The following is a 19334-nucleotide window of genomic DNA, read 5'->3' as shown; positions in this document are numbered from 1 at the left end:
AGCAGAGAATGCTCACTCCTTCTAGGCACCTGATCCTAACTCTATTTATTTGGAGGTCCGTGTTGCCCTTCTTTGAATTTGTATTTTGTACGCAGCACAGTTAAGGCTGTCAATAAACTCCGTTCAGACAAAAAGTACGGGAAATGTGCATTATGACATCACAGTATATTACAAATCTCGAAAGTACTAATTAATCTATTTATTAGTAAAATTATCTTATACTAATCTTTTAATAAAAACAACAAATGCTATTACTTACAATTTTGATGTCCGTTATATCGTACACACTGAAAAATAAGCGAGATGTCGTTCTTGCTGTACTACAAAATATGACGTCATATGCTTCAAAAAGACGCATTAAGTTAAATCATTGAAGGCAATCGTGCAGTTTTATAGCGAAGAAAAATAAATGTCATACATTAACGGAAAAGTATAAATGAATATTTTGTTGAAAATTATTAATAGTAGAATGCTACCTATATAGTCTTATTTTCATTTTGTTAAAAGTATGCATCGTATAAAGAAGCCACCTCGGTTTTGTATAAAATATCGTATATCTAAAATCTGAGTACCTAAATAAATCACTTAATTGCAAGGGCATACACTTACCTGATCCCGACAAACTTTAACATGTGAATTTGAAATATGCTATGTAACTTAAAAACTTCTACGATCCTTGTAAAATCTTACAAATTAATTATCTTTTTTAATGAAATTAACCCTGTCACCTTCAAAATTATTCAACATATGCATTATAAATTACGGTTTCTACTAACAAATATTCTTATCTTAAAAAGTTCGCATCGTTTTTCAAAATCTACGATATAACATCAAGTTATATCATAATTCAGTTGTGAATTTTGACATGATTATGCCCTTGCAATATTGAATTTTTTAAATGACCTCAAAACCACAAATACATCTGCTTGTACCATGCGACTGTCATATCACGTGACCACTATGAACATAAAATATATATTGTACTGTTATATATATATTTTAGAAATATATTGCATTTGAGTGACTGTTATTGATTTTAAAAAGGACATGCCAGTTTAACTAAAGTATACGTGTTTTCATCACAAAAATTTGCCCATATTTTTATTGATCGCCTTAACTGTACTGCGTAGATTCCCAGTTTTGGTATAAAAACAACAGCTCCTTCAATGTATTGAAGCAATGCCATGTTTCTCTCACAGATATATTTGCAGATTCTGATCCTATGTGTTCTATTACGAAAGGTTCTGCCAAAAACTGTAAATTTATTTGTTATTCAGTTTCAGATGATCAGAACTTCAAAGAGCTAACAATTTGAATTGCAATTATCATGTTGCATATGTAAAAAAGATGGTCTAATGAATATCACTGTATTGTTTATATTATGTGTTATGTTCCACAAAATTTAGAAATACACACTTTTCTATCAATCGTCATAAACATGTACATTGTATAGATCGATAGGCTTTCCCAATCTAATCAGATAGTTTTATCGCAAGTCATGTACGGATGATGCATCAAGTTCATTTATCTCTGTGAAAACAACCAATGTGCTGTACTTATATCCGTATCGGGTAAGTTTTAATATGCATAAAAAATTTCAACATAAACATGAGTATATCTGCATTTATTCGTGAAAAATATCTCGAGTAATATTTGATTACTTATTATAGTTAACAGTGTGTATGACGGTGCGCTTGGTTTACATGTAGATTATTTGGGTGTACACCGGTGTAAAATGTTTGCATTTTAGTATGCCTCTTTTTAAATCGATTCTAGTACCAATGAACGCACTAATCTTCATTTATTCTTTCATTATTTCAGCATCAATGACGTCATTTAATTCTAACAATGCTAGCTTCCGATACAGACATCAAAGAAACAATACTCAGTAAACATGATGACATAATCAGTATATTTGTTAATGGCGGTAAACTTCCTAGAAGTCTACGTGAGACAGTTGACAAACACCACAAAAGGCTGATAGAAAAAAGAAAGGAATTTTCGGAAGAATTGTGCCAGGTGGTCGTTTCTGGTAAGAAAATATTTTTACTAACTAGATGTTTTAAAAACTGTGTTTGAATTTGTTTTTGCCCCGGACTAAAATAAGTATATGTCATTGGATAAAACACGTCAAGCGATAGCTGTTTAAAGATTTGTAAACTGCAAGTGACGAATTTAGACGACAACAGGGCAAACGCAAAGTCAATTATACAGCAATTCTTATTATTTCTTTCCAAATTAAATCAAAGTTTAATGCATAACGAGGCAAAAAAAAATTAAATAGTTGGTAACGTTGAAATGACAAGTATGTTCAAACAAATATAAAAAAGATATGACATTTATTGTGTCATAATCACAAACTAGAAATGCTACCCGTTATCTGATAATTTATTTGCGGCCAGGAAAAACCTAAGCGTAACCCAATCTTTCTGTAAAACAAATATTCTGAATATATATAAAGGTGAATGGTTTATCTCATCAAGGAAGTTCGTCTGCTATTCAGAACATCGTAAAGGCCCAATGTCTGATATCGTTGTATAGATGGATAAAGTAAGTGGGGGAAGTAAATAAACCTGGGTGGGTTTTTTTTTTATTTTAAAGAATAAATCCAACGAAGCCCGAAGTGCTTTATGATAGATCACACCCATCCGTATTTGATCACCTCGTAATATCAAATAATTCCTTGTTACTTATAAATGTTCCTTATATTTTTTAGCAATTTTACGATTAGATATTAAAAGAATCATTTATGAAATATATTGGACTATACGTTACAAAATCACAGACTAGAGCATTGGGGGATGAAAACATTCATTTAGCTAAATACTTTATGCATACAAGTATAATTACATCGAATAGTTTTGATTTTATATATCTTTTTATTAGAATTTAAAAACCGTTCTTACCCCGTTTATATGAGTATAGATTTTGTTCCTATTGAAATTATAAATTGTAATTCAATTCTCTATCATACAATACAGAGAATGAACAATAAATTGTTTGTACACAAACTAAATTTATCGCCAAGAGGATTAATATGGTGTCGGCAAAGCTGAACAAACAGAGCAAAGAAACAATCATTGCAGTTGGATATTATACATTTATTGCATGATTGTGAGGGAAATATGAGGATTTATTCCCCCATGAAAAATCATCTTTCCCGAGGGCAACGCCCTCGGGAAATATGATTTTTCTAGGGGGAATAAATCTTCATATTTCCCTCACAATCATGCACTAAATTGTTTATTTTGCCGAAAGACAGGTGATAATTTAAAATACATCATTTTCTAATCGTTTTTCAATTCTAACGAAGCAACAACGCAGTTTCTCTCTATCACAGTTTCTGAATAAAAAAAGGATTTACAGGTGAAACGAATTTTTAATAGAATTAATCATTAAATTGCATCGTATGTTCATCCTCGGGATATTTTATAAGCCTGGAATGAAAATCGAGGATGTATGATGAAGAATATTACGATGACAGGGAAATATGAAGTTTTATTGCCCTGGCACGTGATTGTCTACAACCAATCAGATGTCGCGTTATGTAGAATAATCATATTAAGGTATAATAAGATGATTTCTTTTCTGTTACATTTTTCGAATGTTACTATTTTTTACGAAGTACATGTAAGCTTAAGCATCGTTCATGTTAGAATAATCATCTTATTGGGATAAATTCAGAACAAACGAGTTACTTACAATAAAATCCCATGATTGTACACCACCATCATCATCATCATCATCATCATCATCATCATCATCATCATCATCATCATCATCACCACAACCACCACCACCACCACCATCATCATAATCATCATCACCATCATCTTCATCATCATTATCATCACCATCACCACAACCACCACCACCACCACCAACACCATAATCATGGTTATCATCACCACCACAACCACCACCACCACCATCATCATCATCATCATCATCATCATCACCACCACCACCACCACCATCATAATCATCATCATTATCATCATCATTATCATCACCATCACCACAACCGCCACCACCATCATCATCATCATCATCATCATCATTATCATCACCATCACCAACATCATCATCATCATCATCATCATGTTTTAACTAAATAAAACATCTTAATTTTATGTATGATTTTTTTTATTGAATAAAAGTTTTCCTTTAAAAGTTTTTTCTCATAAAAGACCGAACAACATACATGTATGATTATACAAAATACGTCAATTTTTTATTTTCTTATAATTTTTCGACTTGTCGAACGTTTTGATTGTTTGTGATTTTTTGTTATTGTCTTTTTTCCTTTCATAAATTCAAATAAAAAAAGTAAAATAAAAGAAGTTTTTGTGATTTAAAGAGAATTCAAATCATTACATATTTTTGTCAACATCGTATGATTATTTTGGCTTTTTTAATACCTTCGGAATGAAAAAATCCGAGATTTCCGAAAAGGTGAGACAAGATATTTATTCGCCGGGAGACACGACGATTTGTTCGCACTGTCACGTGACTCATTGTACCAATCAGATGTCACGTTATATAGAAATATCATATTGAGGTATAATAATTAGACATGTTTTTCATGTAGGAGAAATTTCGGCGGGAAAATCCTCACTGCTGAACTTCTTAATCGGGAGGGATGTTCTTCCTACGTCGGTGAGAGAGAGCAGAAGTGTAACATGTCGTCTGCGTTACGGTACCGAGAAAACCGCCAAATTGATTGATGATTCTGGAAACGAGATAGACGACTTAAAGTATGATGAGAGCAATGAGGCGTTAGACAGGTTAAAGAAATTAATAAAAGGAGATGAATTTGTGCAAGGCCTTTCGTATATTGACATCTTTCTTGAGGAAGTTTCCTTACAGGTAAGCCATGCATATAATTATATTTGTTCGATTATAGCTTGCTTAAAGGATTACGTTTACTTAGGATTTGAGATTAAAATCAAAGTACTGAAGAACTGACGGGAGTTGATTTTGTCGATGTTTATTTCTTTTGAAATCAATGATATGTTATTTTGCATGACAAGTACATGTAGTTTCTAAATTGAATAACGCACATTTTTATAATATGAATTTTTGGACTTTTTCGACTAGAATGTCGAGAAACCTCCATATGAATCATATTAAATAATATTTAAAGACAAAATTAATTCAATCAAACTATGTATCAGTGGTAGAAATATTTCTCGAAAATTTTATGGATCCAAGCAATATTGAACTCCAGTCTCGTTCAACCAAACGCTCGGCTGACACCGTAAATCTCCGACAAGGGTTTACGGAGACAGCCAAGCGTCGAGTTGAACGAGACTATATTGAACTCTAGCGTAGGAATACATACGACTACAAAAAATATTTAAATTGTTCGTACCATTTAAAATCTGACTATTTTTAAGGTATTTGTAAATAAGTTTCCTTGAAAAACAATGCTTTAGCATACATTACATCGAATTCATCAATTATTTTCAAGAACTAAGTCTTGTCAGGAGCAATGATTTGTGCTGAGGTCCAAACACTTTTTCACTTTCGGTTTGTCCGAGTGACTGCATAGGAGAGTTGATTAAAAATCAACTCCCAAAAATATTTTTACAAAGTTAAATACTTGAAATCAAAAAATGTTTTAAAAGCACAAAATAAAAATGTTATTAACAAAGATCGATACTGATATTTATGTTTTGTTTATTTGCGGAAAATATGATACAACAAAGGTAGATTGGTATTGATACAGAGGAAATTCGGACTATTTTTTCATTTTCTTATTTTCTCTTTAAGGGGGCTGGGGGTGGCTGCCATTTTAGACAATATTGATCTCCTTTAAAAGAAGAACTCCATATAAAGATAATGGGAAATGATGAAATTTTATATTAAAATAAATGAATTTATTCTTTATCAAATAGTAGTTGATAGCTTCAGAAATCGCATATAAAATTTTCAAATAAATCTGATGGTTTTATATTATATTATATTTTGACCCACCAGCCTCCTTAAAACTTTCTGTAGTATTGTAATTGCAAACGTTAAGTTTCTTTGTGTTTTTTTTTTCATATCATTTTACAAATTTTATATTTATATTATTGCGTGTATAATTCTATATCACTGGATGCCACGCAATGGGAAAAATCTTTAAAATACATGTATATAAAAATCAATTCCAGATAGAATATCTCGAAAATTATATCATTGACCTTAGATATTGTTAATGGCAATGCTAACAGAATACAGACAATAAAAAACAGTATAATTATTCACACAACGGTTTGGAGCTCCTATTATTCAGTTTTTTTCAGTAAAACTCGATCAAAAATGGATAGAACTTTGAAAATTGATAGAGGAAATTTGGACTAAACTAACCTTCAAATATGAGCTTAAAACGACTCATTAAAAAATGAAATAAGAGAATCTATTCGTATTTTATCATTTTTCAACCAACAAATTGCTTTTTTCTTTCTAGTTATTACAAAATAAAGAATGCCTTGAAAAAAATGGACAATTTTGACATTTTTTTCAATTAACATTCAGTGGTCACTAGCATAAAAAGTAGGTCATTGACCTACTTATTTGAAAGTAAAAAAAAGCACCACAATAGTAAGGCGGCGATGTACAATAAGTAGTTTTTCGTTCCTATTAGTGGAATTTTTTCGCCACTGAGTAAACGTAATCCTTAATTTCACAAGCCAAGCTAAAGGCAATCTAAGATACATTCCTTTTAATTAAAAGTAATAAGTAAAATGCAAAAGTTATACAATGTATTTAATGTAGTAGGAATAGCAGCTGCTATATCTTTTTAGTTTAGTTTTTAACGTTGGCAGTTTGTCTGAAAACACTCGAAAGCCTGGCTAGAATCAAGTAACGAAAGTATACTTATAACTGATTCAACTTATAAAATTTGATTTAGTTTGAAGTTTCAGTCTGATTTAGATACACTGAATCGATTAATAAATTACAATGTTCAGAATAAAAAAATACGTATAGCAATATATTAAAACAAGCTCCGAGCGATGAACAATAACAAATTAGTTGTAAAATTCCTACTTTTATCCTAAAAATGAATCCATTTTACTTAAATCAACCTCATTTTTCAATAATTGTGCCTACAGTTTGAATTATTGATATTTTACAACTGTACTTATTTTTACGTCATTTGACCACATCAATTTTTTAATAAAATAGACTCTTCAAACCACGTAGTGAATAACAACTTCGCAATGTAGTTGAGTACGTCAATTTTAGTGTGCCAATGCCAATTTATTGAAAGATAAAATCAAAATTTGACTTGTAGTTATAATACAGGTAAAGACTGTGGAAAAAATAACATTATACTCTTTCACATCTTTGGCAGGGTAATGTGGTGCTCGTTGATACACCAGGGATAAGGGAAGAGATCGACGATGACAACTCTCAGTTGTTTACTCATCTCCGGAAAGCCTCGGCATTTATCTATATCCTCAAAACAGATAGTAATCTAGGAACGCACAAGGTAATCAAAGCATACCTTTGTTATCGAAATGTTGTGAAATAAATAAAATTGAAATTATTTCCTTACAAAGCACTCTATGTTCTTCATTGTGTTAAGAACTTCTCACATTTTGAATATCATTTTAATAATTAGTTTCGTTCAACCAGACGAGTCAATCAGTGCAAATTTTTAAAGCCAACATATGGTTGAAGATGCTCATCAGATACATATTTTGATCATGGAGTAATACAGAAATTAAATAATGAGCTTCTTTGACCTGTTTTTCTTGATATAATTAATTTGAAGAAAACAACACGATTCTTTATCATAAACCAATGTGAATTAAAAAAAAAAAAGACTAAGTAAAAATGAAAAAAAGAACAAATAATCATGACATGATACCAATGTTTACCAAATTTATACGTAAGGTAAGGTAAAGAGTGAATGAAAAGGGTAATCCAACAATGATTGTAGCTTTTTAGAATAAAGAAAAAGGTTCAAGAGTTAAAGCAAGATGGATACACAGAGCTGTGCTCAGAATGCATGCTTTACGTATGCAACAGATGGGACCAGGTAGACGATTCCGAGGCCGAGGAAGTATTCGATGAGGTTCTGTCTAGATTAAGAAGTAACGGAATTGAAGTCAGAGAGGGACAACTGATGAAGCTTAGTGTCAAAAAGGTTGAATTCGAATTGAATTTGAATGAATTTTGCATATTAAAAGCAACGATTCTAAAAATGTGATATCATGAATACCAATTATTCTTCAATTAAGTAAATGTATAAGAAGAGGAATACACGTTTCTTATAAATAAATTATACGGGTCAAAAACAATATATTTTTTTAACTGAGACCATATTTTGATAAGATAAATACATCCAATACATTCATCCTTAAGTTTCACCATCTTTTGAAATTAGTGGCTTGTCAAATAGTAATACTACTCTACTTTTCAAATTAACCAAATCAGAAGCAATACAGTATTCATGTGTCTTGGTTTATAGTGGATTTTGAATGATATTTATCAAAAATGAAAATACTATTCATAATGAAAATAAAAAAAATACTATAATAAAGAAATGAATAATAATAATGATAGTAATGATAAACAATTGATATATATTTATAAAGGAAAAGAAAAGGAAAGATAAAGGGAAACCTCTTTCGGATCAATACAAGCTATTCATAGAAAAACTCCGTGGACTGATCAGTCTTGCAGTAAGGGATAGGTACAGAAGGGAGTGCCAGTAAGTGGAACGCTCAAAAACAATTCTAGCAATGAATTCAATATCCTTATAGAGTTTAAAGATTAAACAAAGAACATTGTTTTGGCCATTAAGTTTTGGTTGGGGTAAATATTTTAAAATGATGTAGTTCTATGTCATTAGTGTTTTAGCATAATATTCTAGTCTTGAATTTCCCTTGTAGATGGCTGGAGAAGGCTTTAAATGACGTTATCTCTCATGGGACAATTGTTCTCAAAACATTATCAAAAACTGTAGATGAAAGAAAAAGACGGAGGACTGAATATGAAGAGTCTGTCGTATCACTAAAAGAGGCATTAGATACGGTAAATGATAGAAAATCTTCATTCACCATCGCCTTTTGCTATTATGTTTGTGTGGGCGTTTTCGCTTAGTTAGGTTGAAAACGTGATTCATTTGTTCACGTGGTTTCGTAATTTTGTGATTTAAGTTATATCTCACAAAAATTAAATTGAATTTTGATTTCGGATGTATAAGGTGAAAAAATGTACAGAATAAATAATTGTTTCACTACAATTTGAAGAAGTTGCTTTAAAGAAGAAAAAATTTGAAACCATAACATTAAGAGTCAGGTATTGTTTTGGATAATCCCTATTACCGCCATGAAAATACCAGCTTTTTTGTTTGAATTTTGTTTGATATGCTCATTCTAGTTTTTTTGTGTTTGTTTGTTTTTTAAAGACACGTTCAATAAAGTATCTATGAACAAAAATCAAATATTCAAACATAAATACAATACATCACCCTATGCTACGAAGTTTAATTTTTATTGTAGTATTTTCATGTATTGAATGATGCATATAGTTAAAACTTTCACCTGAAATAACTAGAATCATTTTATAGCATCATTGGGTTTTTTCGTAAATCTATGTCCTTATGTTTAAGCAAACTTCGTATTCTACTGATTGTCGTTTATATTTTTAAAGCCTAAACGAAACTACTGTCGGGAAATCATCAACATATACACAACCCTAGCCGCAAATTTGCATAAACACTTGCGAACAGAAGAATTCTGTTCTAAAATAATTGAAAAATGCAAGTCAGAGATGGAGCGAGAACGATCTAGTCTGAGAACAAAAACACTTGAAGAATTAGAAAAAGTGGCAGTAAAAACGTTTCAGCAGATAATTAACGAAGAAATTACACGATGGCGAGAAACGAATGACGTAGACAACGCATGTGCACCAGTCTGCGAGAAGGTTCTTCAAAGTTTTCGCATGCTAGAGAAGAATGTTGAAAAAGGACTGGTTGAATCACGTAAAAGCTCTTGCCCTGAAATATCTTTTAAACATATGGAAAGTGCCCAAGTTCCCGTCAATGAAATTAGTGAAAATTACCCAAGTAGAACATTTACAGAAAATGTCGAGAGAGAATACTCTGGGTTATCATACATTATGGCCCAAGCCCCAATCATCGCAAAAGAAACATTAGATATACTAGATAATGCTGCAGAAGAAAACAGTACACTTGTCAAAAAATCATCGTCCACAATGAACTCTGCGCAAGTTCCGCTTTCTGTGGAGAATCGAACACCTAAAGGCAAAGAAAATGACCTGGACGAGGACACTAGACTACTGATAACTAATCCATCCTCCGTGCGATCAGCCCAAGTCCATGTACCCGACGAGGAACTGGAAATGATACGCATGCGTATAGAAAAGGGAGATGGAGAAGACACTCAGTTATTTACAAAAGGTTAATACTATGTAATTCTTTTCCTTTTTCTATTTTTCAAATCATATTTAATTTTTGTAGTTTTAATAACGCTGTTCGTTTAGGAGCTTTCAAATCGGCAAAATTTAAACTAAAATTGCTTATTAAATATTGAAGCATATGAAATGTTTTTGTTGATTTAATCAAGTTGCATGTACACTTGTTGACAGGTGAGAAGGTCGGACTGGCTCTGACGGCCCCCCTCTGGTTTCCAATTGCTGTCACAGCTAGTGTGTTTGTGGTGCCAGTGAGTGCTTTCAAAGTACTATCTAAAAAGTTTTCTGAACAGAAAGCGGAATCAAACTTCCGAGAAGTCACCGACAAGCGCAACCTAGCGGAGCTTCTTCAAGAAATTTATAAGTCGGATACTTTTAGCGAAGCCCGATTTAACGATGAATTTGAAAGAAATTCGATTCGCTTGTTTAACCAGTGGTTACATCAACAACATGAAGCGTCCATACAGGTTATTGAAGACATTTCAACAACTCTACAACAACTAGCCGAAACTGAGAAATTGGAGAGCGAGGACAAACAATCCGTAGAAAGGTTTCTACAACAACTTAAAGAATGTCAAGAAGAATGTTGTGTTATTTCAGAAAAGTGCTGCAATTCATTAAATCAAGGATCATTGAGTTAATATAATATCACCTGCAGTTTAATGTTGCATGATTCGTATGAACAGTTTCTAAAACAAGGCAAGCTACTGACAAACACGTTGATAAAAAAGGACTATCAACAGTCTCGTTTAAAGTCATCTTTTCGTAAGTTCTATGTATCGACCAAAGAACTTACAAAAAATGACTTCAAACAAGACTGTTGTTAGTCCTTCTATTTTAAAATCTTATCTCAATTTTTTATTTGTAATAAAATTGAAAACAGCCACCCAGCAGTATTAAAACTTATTACTAGTACGCTTAACTAAAATATATAAGGCATTAACATATGAATACCATCAGTGCATATTCATGTTGGATGTTGATCAATTACTGTTTTATTGTAGAGTTTTAATATAGCAGGCATTGCTTTCGGTGTATATCGTAAATTTTGCATTTTCATAGCAATCAGAAAATATTCGAGCATTTTAAGTATTAATTTCTTTTTAATATATTCTTTTCTTGCATCGTGATGTTTTTTGTGCTTTTTTTTCAAATCAAAGCGTATTAAACAGTTCAGTTAATGCGATGGTTTGACCATGATTGTTATTGGCTTTATGATGTTTTGAACACATAAAACCCAACTTAATTTCAGTTATTTAGAATGATGAGGATATCTTTACAGAACGTTGATGATCAATGAATTACCAATTTTATCATTCTAAAAGTTTCCAATATTACATATTATGCCATATTTATCATTTTGTTAAAATAAAATCCAAATATTTTTGATTGAAGAATTAAATATTGTACAGAGCTCTTCATCCCATGAAGATTGATATGGTCTCAAAGATGGCCGCGTTCATGCAGCCTTGTTTACGTTCTTGAATTGTACACTCCTGACATGTATATATAGATACTTTTATTTGAAAGTCTTATCATAGTCCAAATTTTGTAAATATATGTGAATAAATCTAAATTAATTATTTCGTTGTTTATTACTGAGTTGTGTATATAAATAAACGCTAATATATGTATAACATTTTTTTCTTGTGGTATATTTAATATACATATTTACATGTGCAAATGTTTTGTCTTATATAACAGTATTTGAGCAAACATGTTCATCATCGAATAACATGAGTCACTATTATTTCTAGGTACTCAATCTAACCGACTTTTTTTTCAAAAACACACTTAGTATACTGAGGAAAACATATATTTAGTCATAAAGATAAGCTCCATTAAAAACAGATCTATATTTTGTCACATAGCATTTTCTTCATTCATTTTTTTCCACAGCATAATACTAATTGCGAGGATATTAATCATGGCTTTGGATTCACGTAAGATCACGAGCGAGCATATTTATTGATAAACATCGAAATAACGCGACACTGAAAATTGCATCATTTTGCAATTGTCAAGGTAACAAAACACCCCAGCTATAGTTCATTCCTGACGTTTCCAACAAATCCCAATTGACATCGCAAACTCGATATCATCGATATTCCGTGCACCGTCCATTCACAATGTCACATTTACTCTTTCTGCTTTTCTTTTCGTTTCATTCCACAAAAAATTAAAATAGATTGTCTCTAAAATGTCGACAAATTATTATGCTCTTAAATCTTCTTAAAAATTCCTTTGTAACCTTTGTGTTAAAATTTAACGGAGATAGTTTGTGATGAAGTTGAATGCAGTTTATTTTAGTTTTGAATTTGTTTGTGTAAAATGTTATAATTTTGGACTACGGTGTGTTCCATATATCCAATCGAGAGTGTTCGGTATTAGAGCTAATTTTAGCATAACCGGGTTTATGAGTAAAAATCGTGGCTGCTTGTCAAGTGTGCGGCCAAGATGTTGAATTTGACCTCCAGTTTGAAAATTTTGGCGAATTCCTAAAGTTAGTCTGCTAGACTTGTAGTCAGAAAGACTGTGAATCTGTTTGGGCATTTGCTTTTCTCAAGCTGGTAAGATTTTGTTTAATATATTTTGTCAGTTTTGTGTTATATTTACGGGGTGAGGTCATTTGTTACTTTCGTTGTATAAGTGAATATGTCTATAGGTTTTAGAATAGGTAAATATTGTTTCAGTGCAGGGGGGTTATATCGTTAAACCAGGTGTGTCAATAGTAAACTCCGGTTGAAGACTTAGCGTAGCAAACATGTATGTGGGGCAAGACTGGGACTGAGAAACATCAGCGGAACAGGGCGTGCCGCAAGTAGGACGCAAGTGGAGAGCTCGTGTTTGATGAACGTTTATGGTCAGGAGGCCCTATTTGAATAGTCTTCCGGTGAGAGACCTTCGAGTCCGGGACTGAAGACTTGACATTTCGTTTACGGCCCAATGGTGACTATTTAAAGGTTGCTGTTGCAATTATATGAAGCCAAACTTACAACTCTATTTAATGATTAAATAAGCTAGTGAGGACAGTTGATTCTTTCATTACAGATAACATTCCAATGTACTTTTCCTGTGAAATTACATATAACAGATTTGGTAGGTTTGTTTTGTTGGTTTATTCCTTTACATACTGTTATGGGTATATTAAGCTGATGTTTAAAAGCATTTATTTGTTTAATATAAATACTTACAACATTATTGAATGTGTTAAAGTTATTGTCTCAGTGTCAGTGTTATTTTATTTTTTATTTCTGAGTGAGAGTGTGCATATCTTCATATTCTATTATTTCAATTTCTGTTTTGGTTAAATAAATTCATATTTTGTTTATTTTACTGTTTGTCGCTTTCGTTATTACCACCACATAATCTAAAAAGAACTGATTACATAGCGGTATTCCGCCAATCTTAAATCGGATGGGGTTTTTTTTTCAATTGTCCGAGTAGTACATGTTAGGATAATGACTTGATCCATGCTTCCTTTTTATGCTTTGATCAATTAACATGACGTAACAAAATTAGATCAACAAAGTAAGTCATTATCCTAATATGTAAACAAACAAAATTGTAAGATAAAAGGAAAAGGTATTTTTAAAAATACAGGTTGATATTTTATTTAATCTTCCACTAGAACCCTTCAGACTATATGGGACACATATGTCAGATATTTCCTTATACATGTACATGTACTAAGGGGTTAGGACACATATGTTAGATATGTCCTTACACTAAGGGGTTAGGCACATATGTAAAATACTTCCTAACGCATCAAACATCAGATATTATGGATTCTACATAAATATTAATTCACCAAGGGTTAGGACACATATGTAAAACAATTCCTAACGCATTGAACATCTGATATGGATTCTACATAGAATCTTAACATGGGTCACCTAAACCCACATTTAATTAGATTTGGCCGTCATGCATGACATTTATGAAATATAAATCGAGTAATAATGATGTGAATAAAAAGGGATATATATGTACAAGGGTCATCGCAACTAGCAACAGATGATTTCAGCCCAGAGGGAAATACGAAGTACATGTACATACAAATGTCAATGCCAGTCATTTCATGAAGAATGTTTAATAATTCGAATTTTATTGTTCAATGTTTTTCAAATTAAAACCACCTTATAACCAACAGCTGCTGAAATAAATTTTCTCACTGGATCTGTGTCACAGCTGACCAGTCGTTGTACTTATTGGCCATGATCTGGCGGTCGAGCCACAGTTGCCGGAGTCGCTAGATAGTTAGCATCATGGTTGTTCACAAACTTTGGCTGATTACCCTTGTGATGGTGCTTTTCAATGCTAATCTTTCTTATGTAAGTTTTTGTTGTTGTTTTTTTTTAAATTGCAAATTGCTGTGAGACGATGCCGTGGTACATAATATAATTGTAGCATTATAAAACACTGTGCCGGATAATTGTGCAAATGCCAAGACGGCATTTTTAGCCCGCATAAGATGGAGTTTCATAAAAATCCACATTTACCAGATGATAGGCCATTGTCTAAAAATTATACAACCACTTTAGTGTTTAGCTCACCTGAGCTAAAAGCTCAAGTGAGCTTTTCTGATCACATTTTGTCTGTCGTTTGTCTGTCTGTCTGTCCGTCCGGCCGTCTGTCTGTTCGTCTGTTTGTCCGGAAACTTTTTTCCATTTTCAACATCTTCTCAAGGACTACTGGGGCAATTTCAACCAAACTTGGCACAAATCAACCTAAGGCAAAGGGAATTCAAAGTTGTGAAAATTAAGGGCCACGCCTTTTTACAAGTGGAGATAATAAGAAATTATTGAAACATTTTAATAATTTTTAAAAATCTTCTTCTCAAGAACCATTAGGCCGCGAAAGCTGTGAAAGCTGAAATTTGTGTGGAAGCATTCTCATATAGTGTAGATTCAAAGTTGTGAAAATCATTACCCCCGGGGGTAGGGTGGGGCCACAATGGGGGATTGAATTTTTCATAGGAATATACAGAGTAAATCTTTAAAAATCTTCATCTCAGAAACTAATCAGACGGAAAAGCTGAAACTTGTGTAGAAGCATCCTCAGGTAGTGTAGATTCAAAGTTGTGAAAATAATGACACCCCTGGGGGTAGGGTTGGGCCACGATGGGAGTTCAAAGTTTTACATAGGTTTATGTAGAGTTAATTTTTTAAAATGTTCTTCTCGGAAACTTATAAGCCAGTTGATTATTTATAATTGTTAAGACTTTGGCCCCAGGACAATTCTTCAGCCTCTCAAGAGGTTCGGAGTTTGATGTAGGTTTATATCCCATATTTAAACAATTGTTAAGGATCTTTTTGAGAACTATAAACCCCAACATGTGATATGACTATAAAATCATCCTGTTAGAAAAGGGACTAATGATTATAAACATAAGAATATCCAGGGGGTAAAATGGATTTTATTTATACAGGATCTACATATATTATTGTACATTGTCCAGATAGTTTGTATTATGACTCCATAAAGCTGGTTTTATCATAGCTATTGTTCCTCGGGAGAGCGATGTGGCCCATGGGCCTTTTGTTGAATTGCTGTTTATTTCTTAATTGAACCATTGAATGAGATTTAGTTAAAATTTGTTAGCACATCTACCATGCATGTTAACTTAACCGCTTTACGTGGAAGTCTTTATAACTTTGCACCCGCCTACCGCTTTTACTTGAAAATCTACCGCTTTTCTTTGAAATACGTTCGTTGTTTTGATAGATAGCCATTTTGGAAGCCATTGTGATCTGAAAATCTCGTAGGGATTAAAATAAGTGTGTGACTAGAATCAGGGGCATACAAACGTTTTTTATCTCACCTGATATGAAAGCTCAAGTGAGCTTTTCTGATCACTTTTTGCCTGGCGTCCGTTCGTCTGTCTGTCTGTAAACTTTTTACATTTTTAACTTCTTCTAAAAATCCAAACTTGACACAAAGCGTCATTGTGTTTGTGGATTCAAAGTTGTTAAAATGAAAAGCCACACCCTCTTTCAAGAGAAGATAGTTAAAAAATTATAAAAAAAAATGTGTTTGTGATTAAAAAAATCAATTTGGCTAGAGAAACTTAAACTTATGTGGAAGCATTCTTAGGTAGGATAGATTCAAGTTTGTTCAAACCATGATCCCCAAGGGTAGGGCGTGGCCACAATGAGGGTCACACTTTTACATAGGAATATATAGAGCAAATCTTATGTTTTAATAGAGAAAAATCTTTAGAAATCTTCTCAGAAACCAATTGACCAGAAAAGCTGACACTTATGTACATGCATACTCAGGTAGGGTATATTCAAGTTTGATCAATGATAAACATTATATCCAGGGGAACGAAAATTAAAGTTTTAAAGCTTGACTTTTTTTATTCAGCCAACAACGAAGCCTGTAACAAACAGTTAAAATAACACGAATAACCTTTACATTCAGAGACATAACAAGTTTTTGATAAGGAATTTTGATTTTAATCTTGGGATTTTTCAATGGTTCAGGCATCCCAAATATTGCATCCTCTTGGCAAGCCGGGGATACAGCCCTTGGTGATGAATATTACAGCCAATCAGGACACTAAAATGGCCATGTATTACGCCAGGTTCACCGGTCCCTCCGACACCGAGGCGTTATTTTTTGAAGGAACTTTCAGGAAAGGTAATATATGTAGTATACCGTGTTCTGTAACTGCTGTGATTGGCTGACAGTTTCTGTGTTTGAGCGATTGGTCGTGCGTTCTGATTGGTTGACTCATCTTTTACTAACAAGACATCCCTTCCTCCAGATTCCCCGCATACAATGTGCAAATATTCAAAACTTTGATTTATGCGTAGTTGTGTCATTACTTAACATGGAATCATGTTTTATGTTCCTGTTAGTTGTATGCATACTATTGTACTAATGAGCCTTTGTGGTAAACACATTTATAATCAGAACTACCTTAGACATTCGGATACGATTTATTAAGCTATAAGCTAAAATCTTTTAAAGAAAAATATCCATGTGTTTCCTTTTGAATTTGGGAATTTCCTATATTTTTATGTAGAGCTCTTCTCCTTAAAGAGATTAATAATGTCTAATAATAGCCACGACCATCCAGCCTCCTTAAATGTAAACATTGATCTGATTATATTTCTTAATTTCATTTATCATACTAACCTAAGCAGCACTTTGTATATATGATCTTTTAACTTTGTGATTTCTATTTTAGTATTAACTTCAGGAACAACCTCCGTTTTCGAAGCTGTTTCTGAGTTTTCTTTTTCTGGTTATGCAAGGCGTAGAATTTTTTTGGAATCTCCTTCCACAGCCGATTTCTTGAGAGTTGAGAATGATGTAGATCAAAGCATTTACGAAACCGAGTTTGCTAGAATCCCGTGCGAGTTCGAGGTCAAGAAATCCCAGAATGACGGGGCAGGCATTGTCCAGTACTCGGTCAGAGCGGAGAACTGCGACTTGGATGGGCAATACGCTGGAGAGGGGTACGAGTCGTTCAAGACCATCGGCACAAAGATCACCAAATCTGGGGAGGAAGTAGGTTACTCTTTATTGGATTACCCTGGAAAGCAGGTGCCTCCCGATTACATGTTTGAGTACTTTAATATGACTGGCGACACAGAATATAACACAGGACCCGGGTTTCTTGGCACCATGACGTTGAACGTGAAGAAAATGGCGGCAGATAATGTTCAGGTTAAACCACCGATGTTCATAGATTTCAACGTCAGAGCTACACCGTTTGAAATGCTGGAATGGGCGTACATGTATATAATTTAATTCTGATTGTATCGCCTCATTTGATTGGCTAAACAAATTCATATATATATATATCGTATAACATAACTTGCCTACGTCACAATACGACACGCGTGCGAAACGTATTAATCCGCTTGACGTTACTTTTTAATTTTGTACAAATTAACATCCTTTAAGTAATTAGTGGGCCCTATTTCCTGATTTTAGTACTAAAAAATTAAATTATAAGGAATGAATTTAAGTTCTACCTATGTTATAGGAGTATAACATAACTTGGAACAGTTTACGCTTTTTTATAGAACTAAAATTCATTCCTTAAATAAAAACGTGATGTAGAAAATGTAATCCTCAAATCATTGAAATGTATGTAAAAATTAAACTATGCATCCAATTCTTTGGGCTTTTATTGAAGGTTTATGATGACGTTATATTTGGTATACATTTTTCTACAAACCAGATTTCAAAGGGAGATACTACAGCAAAACCACCACTACTCCTAATTCTGACTTTTGTGACAATTTCTGTTAAAAATATTAGAACAGTATTACACTCTTTAAATGTATTTATTAACACAAAAAAAAATAATAACCAGAATATATTAGTTCCGATTGTGCTTCACTGTTCGCAGACCTTAATGCAATCATTCATTATTACGATAGTGGGATAGTGAAATTCCACCGAGGGGACAACATTCACGGTATATAATGAGGCTCTGCAGATGAAAAAAATCATTTTTCTACGGTCAACTTCCCTTACTTATGAAGCAATATACCTTCACCCCCTGCATATGGAGTTTTTGTCTCTCAGTTGATTCGACACGCAAGGGCATGCTCTACGTATGATTAATTTCTAAAACAAGACAAGCTACTGACAAACAAGTTGATGAAAGAGGACTATCAACAATTTCGATTGAAGTATTTATTCCGTATGTTCTATGGTTGATACAACGACCTTATCAGCAAATACAATCTTCCGCGGTTACATATTGTTTGACCATAATTAATCACCGAATTGTCTACGAATTTTCCGTTTTTTCCGATTAAGACAAAGAGCACCCGGCGGGTGTGACCGTCAGCAGAGGATGCTTACTCCTCCTAAGCACCTTATAATACCTCTTTTTTTATTTTTTAAAGGCCCGTGTTTGCTCCGCTCTTGTT

The 19334-nt window shown here is 33.0% G+C and overlaps 3 protein-coding genes across 4 annotated transcripts; all 3 read left to right on the top strand.

Moving 5' to 3' along the window:
- Positions 1-1469: 1469 nt before the first annotated feature.
- On the top strand, positions 1470-8381 carry LOC105345389 (uncharacterized protein in xynA 3'region). Its single transcript, XM_066074038.1, has 5 exons — positions 1470-1571; positions 1822-2032; positions 4592-4869; positions 7343-7480; positions 7934-8381. The coding sequence occupies exons 2-5, from the start codon at positions 1849-1851 to the stop codon at positions 8201-8203; spliced, it is 870 nt and encodes a 289-aa protein (XP_065930110.1). The 5' UTR covers positions 1470-1571; positions 1822-1848; the 3' UTR covers positions 8204-8381.
- Positions 8382-8593: 212 nt separating this feature from the next.
- On the top strand, positions 8594-12015 carry LOC136272451 (uncharacterized). Its single transcript, XM_066074037.1, has 4 exons — positions 8594-8707; positions 8889-9030; positions 9652-10420; positions 10609-12015. Exons 3-4 carry the CDS (start codon positions 9772-9774, stop codon positions 11073-11075), a joined length of 1116 nt encoding a protein of 371 aa, XP_065930109.1. The 5' UTR covers positions 8594-8707; positions 8889-9030; positions 9652-9771; the 3' UTR covers positions 11076-12015.
- Positions 12016-12889: 874 nt separating this feature from the next.
- LOC105345388 (uncharacterized) lies at positions 12890-18240 on the top strand. Of its 2 annotated transcripts, XM_011453519.4 has the most exons (4): positions 12890-13004; positions 14588-14768; positions 16923-17079; positions 17633-18240. In XM_011453519.4, exons 2-4 carry the CDS (start codon positions 14703-14705, stop codon positions 18196-18198), a joined length of 789 nt encoding a protein of 262 aa, XP_011451821.3. In that variant the 5' UTR covers positions 12890-13004; positions 14588-14702; the 3' UTR covers positions 18199-18240. The 2 variants fall into 2 exon arrangements, with proteins under 2 accessions (XP_011451821.3, XP_065929309.1); XM_066073237.1 differs by lacking the exons at positions 12890-13004; positions 14588-14768 and adding an exon at positions 16528-16715.
- The last annotated feature ends 1094 nt before the right edge of the window (positions 18241-19334 follow it).

The sequence above is a fragment of the Magallana gigas genome, chromosome 10 (genome assembly GCF_963853765.1).
Source record: "Magallana gigas chromosome 10, xbMagGiga1.1, whole genome shotgun sequence".
NCBI lineage: Eukaryota > Metazoa > Mollusca > Bivalvia > Ostreida > Ostreidae > Magallana > Magallana gigas.
Note: the sequence above shows the minus strand (reverse complement) of the source record. Positions and strands in the feature narration are given on the sequence as shown.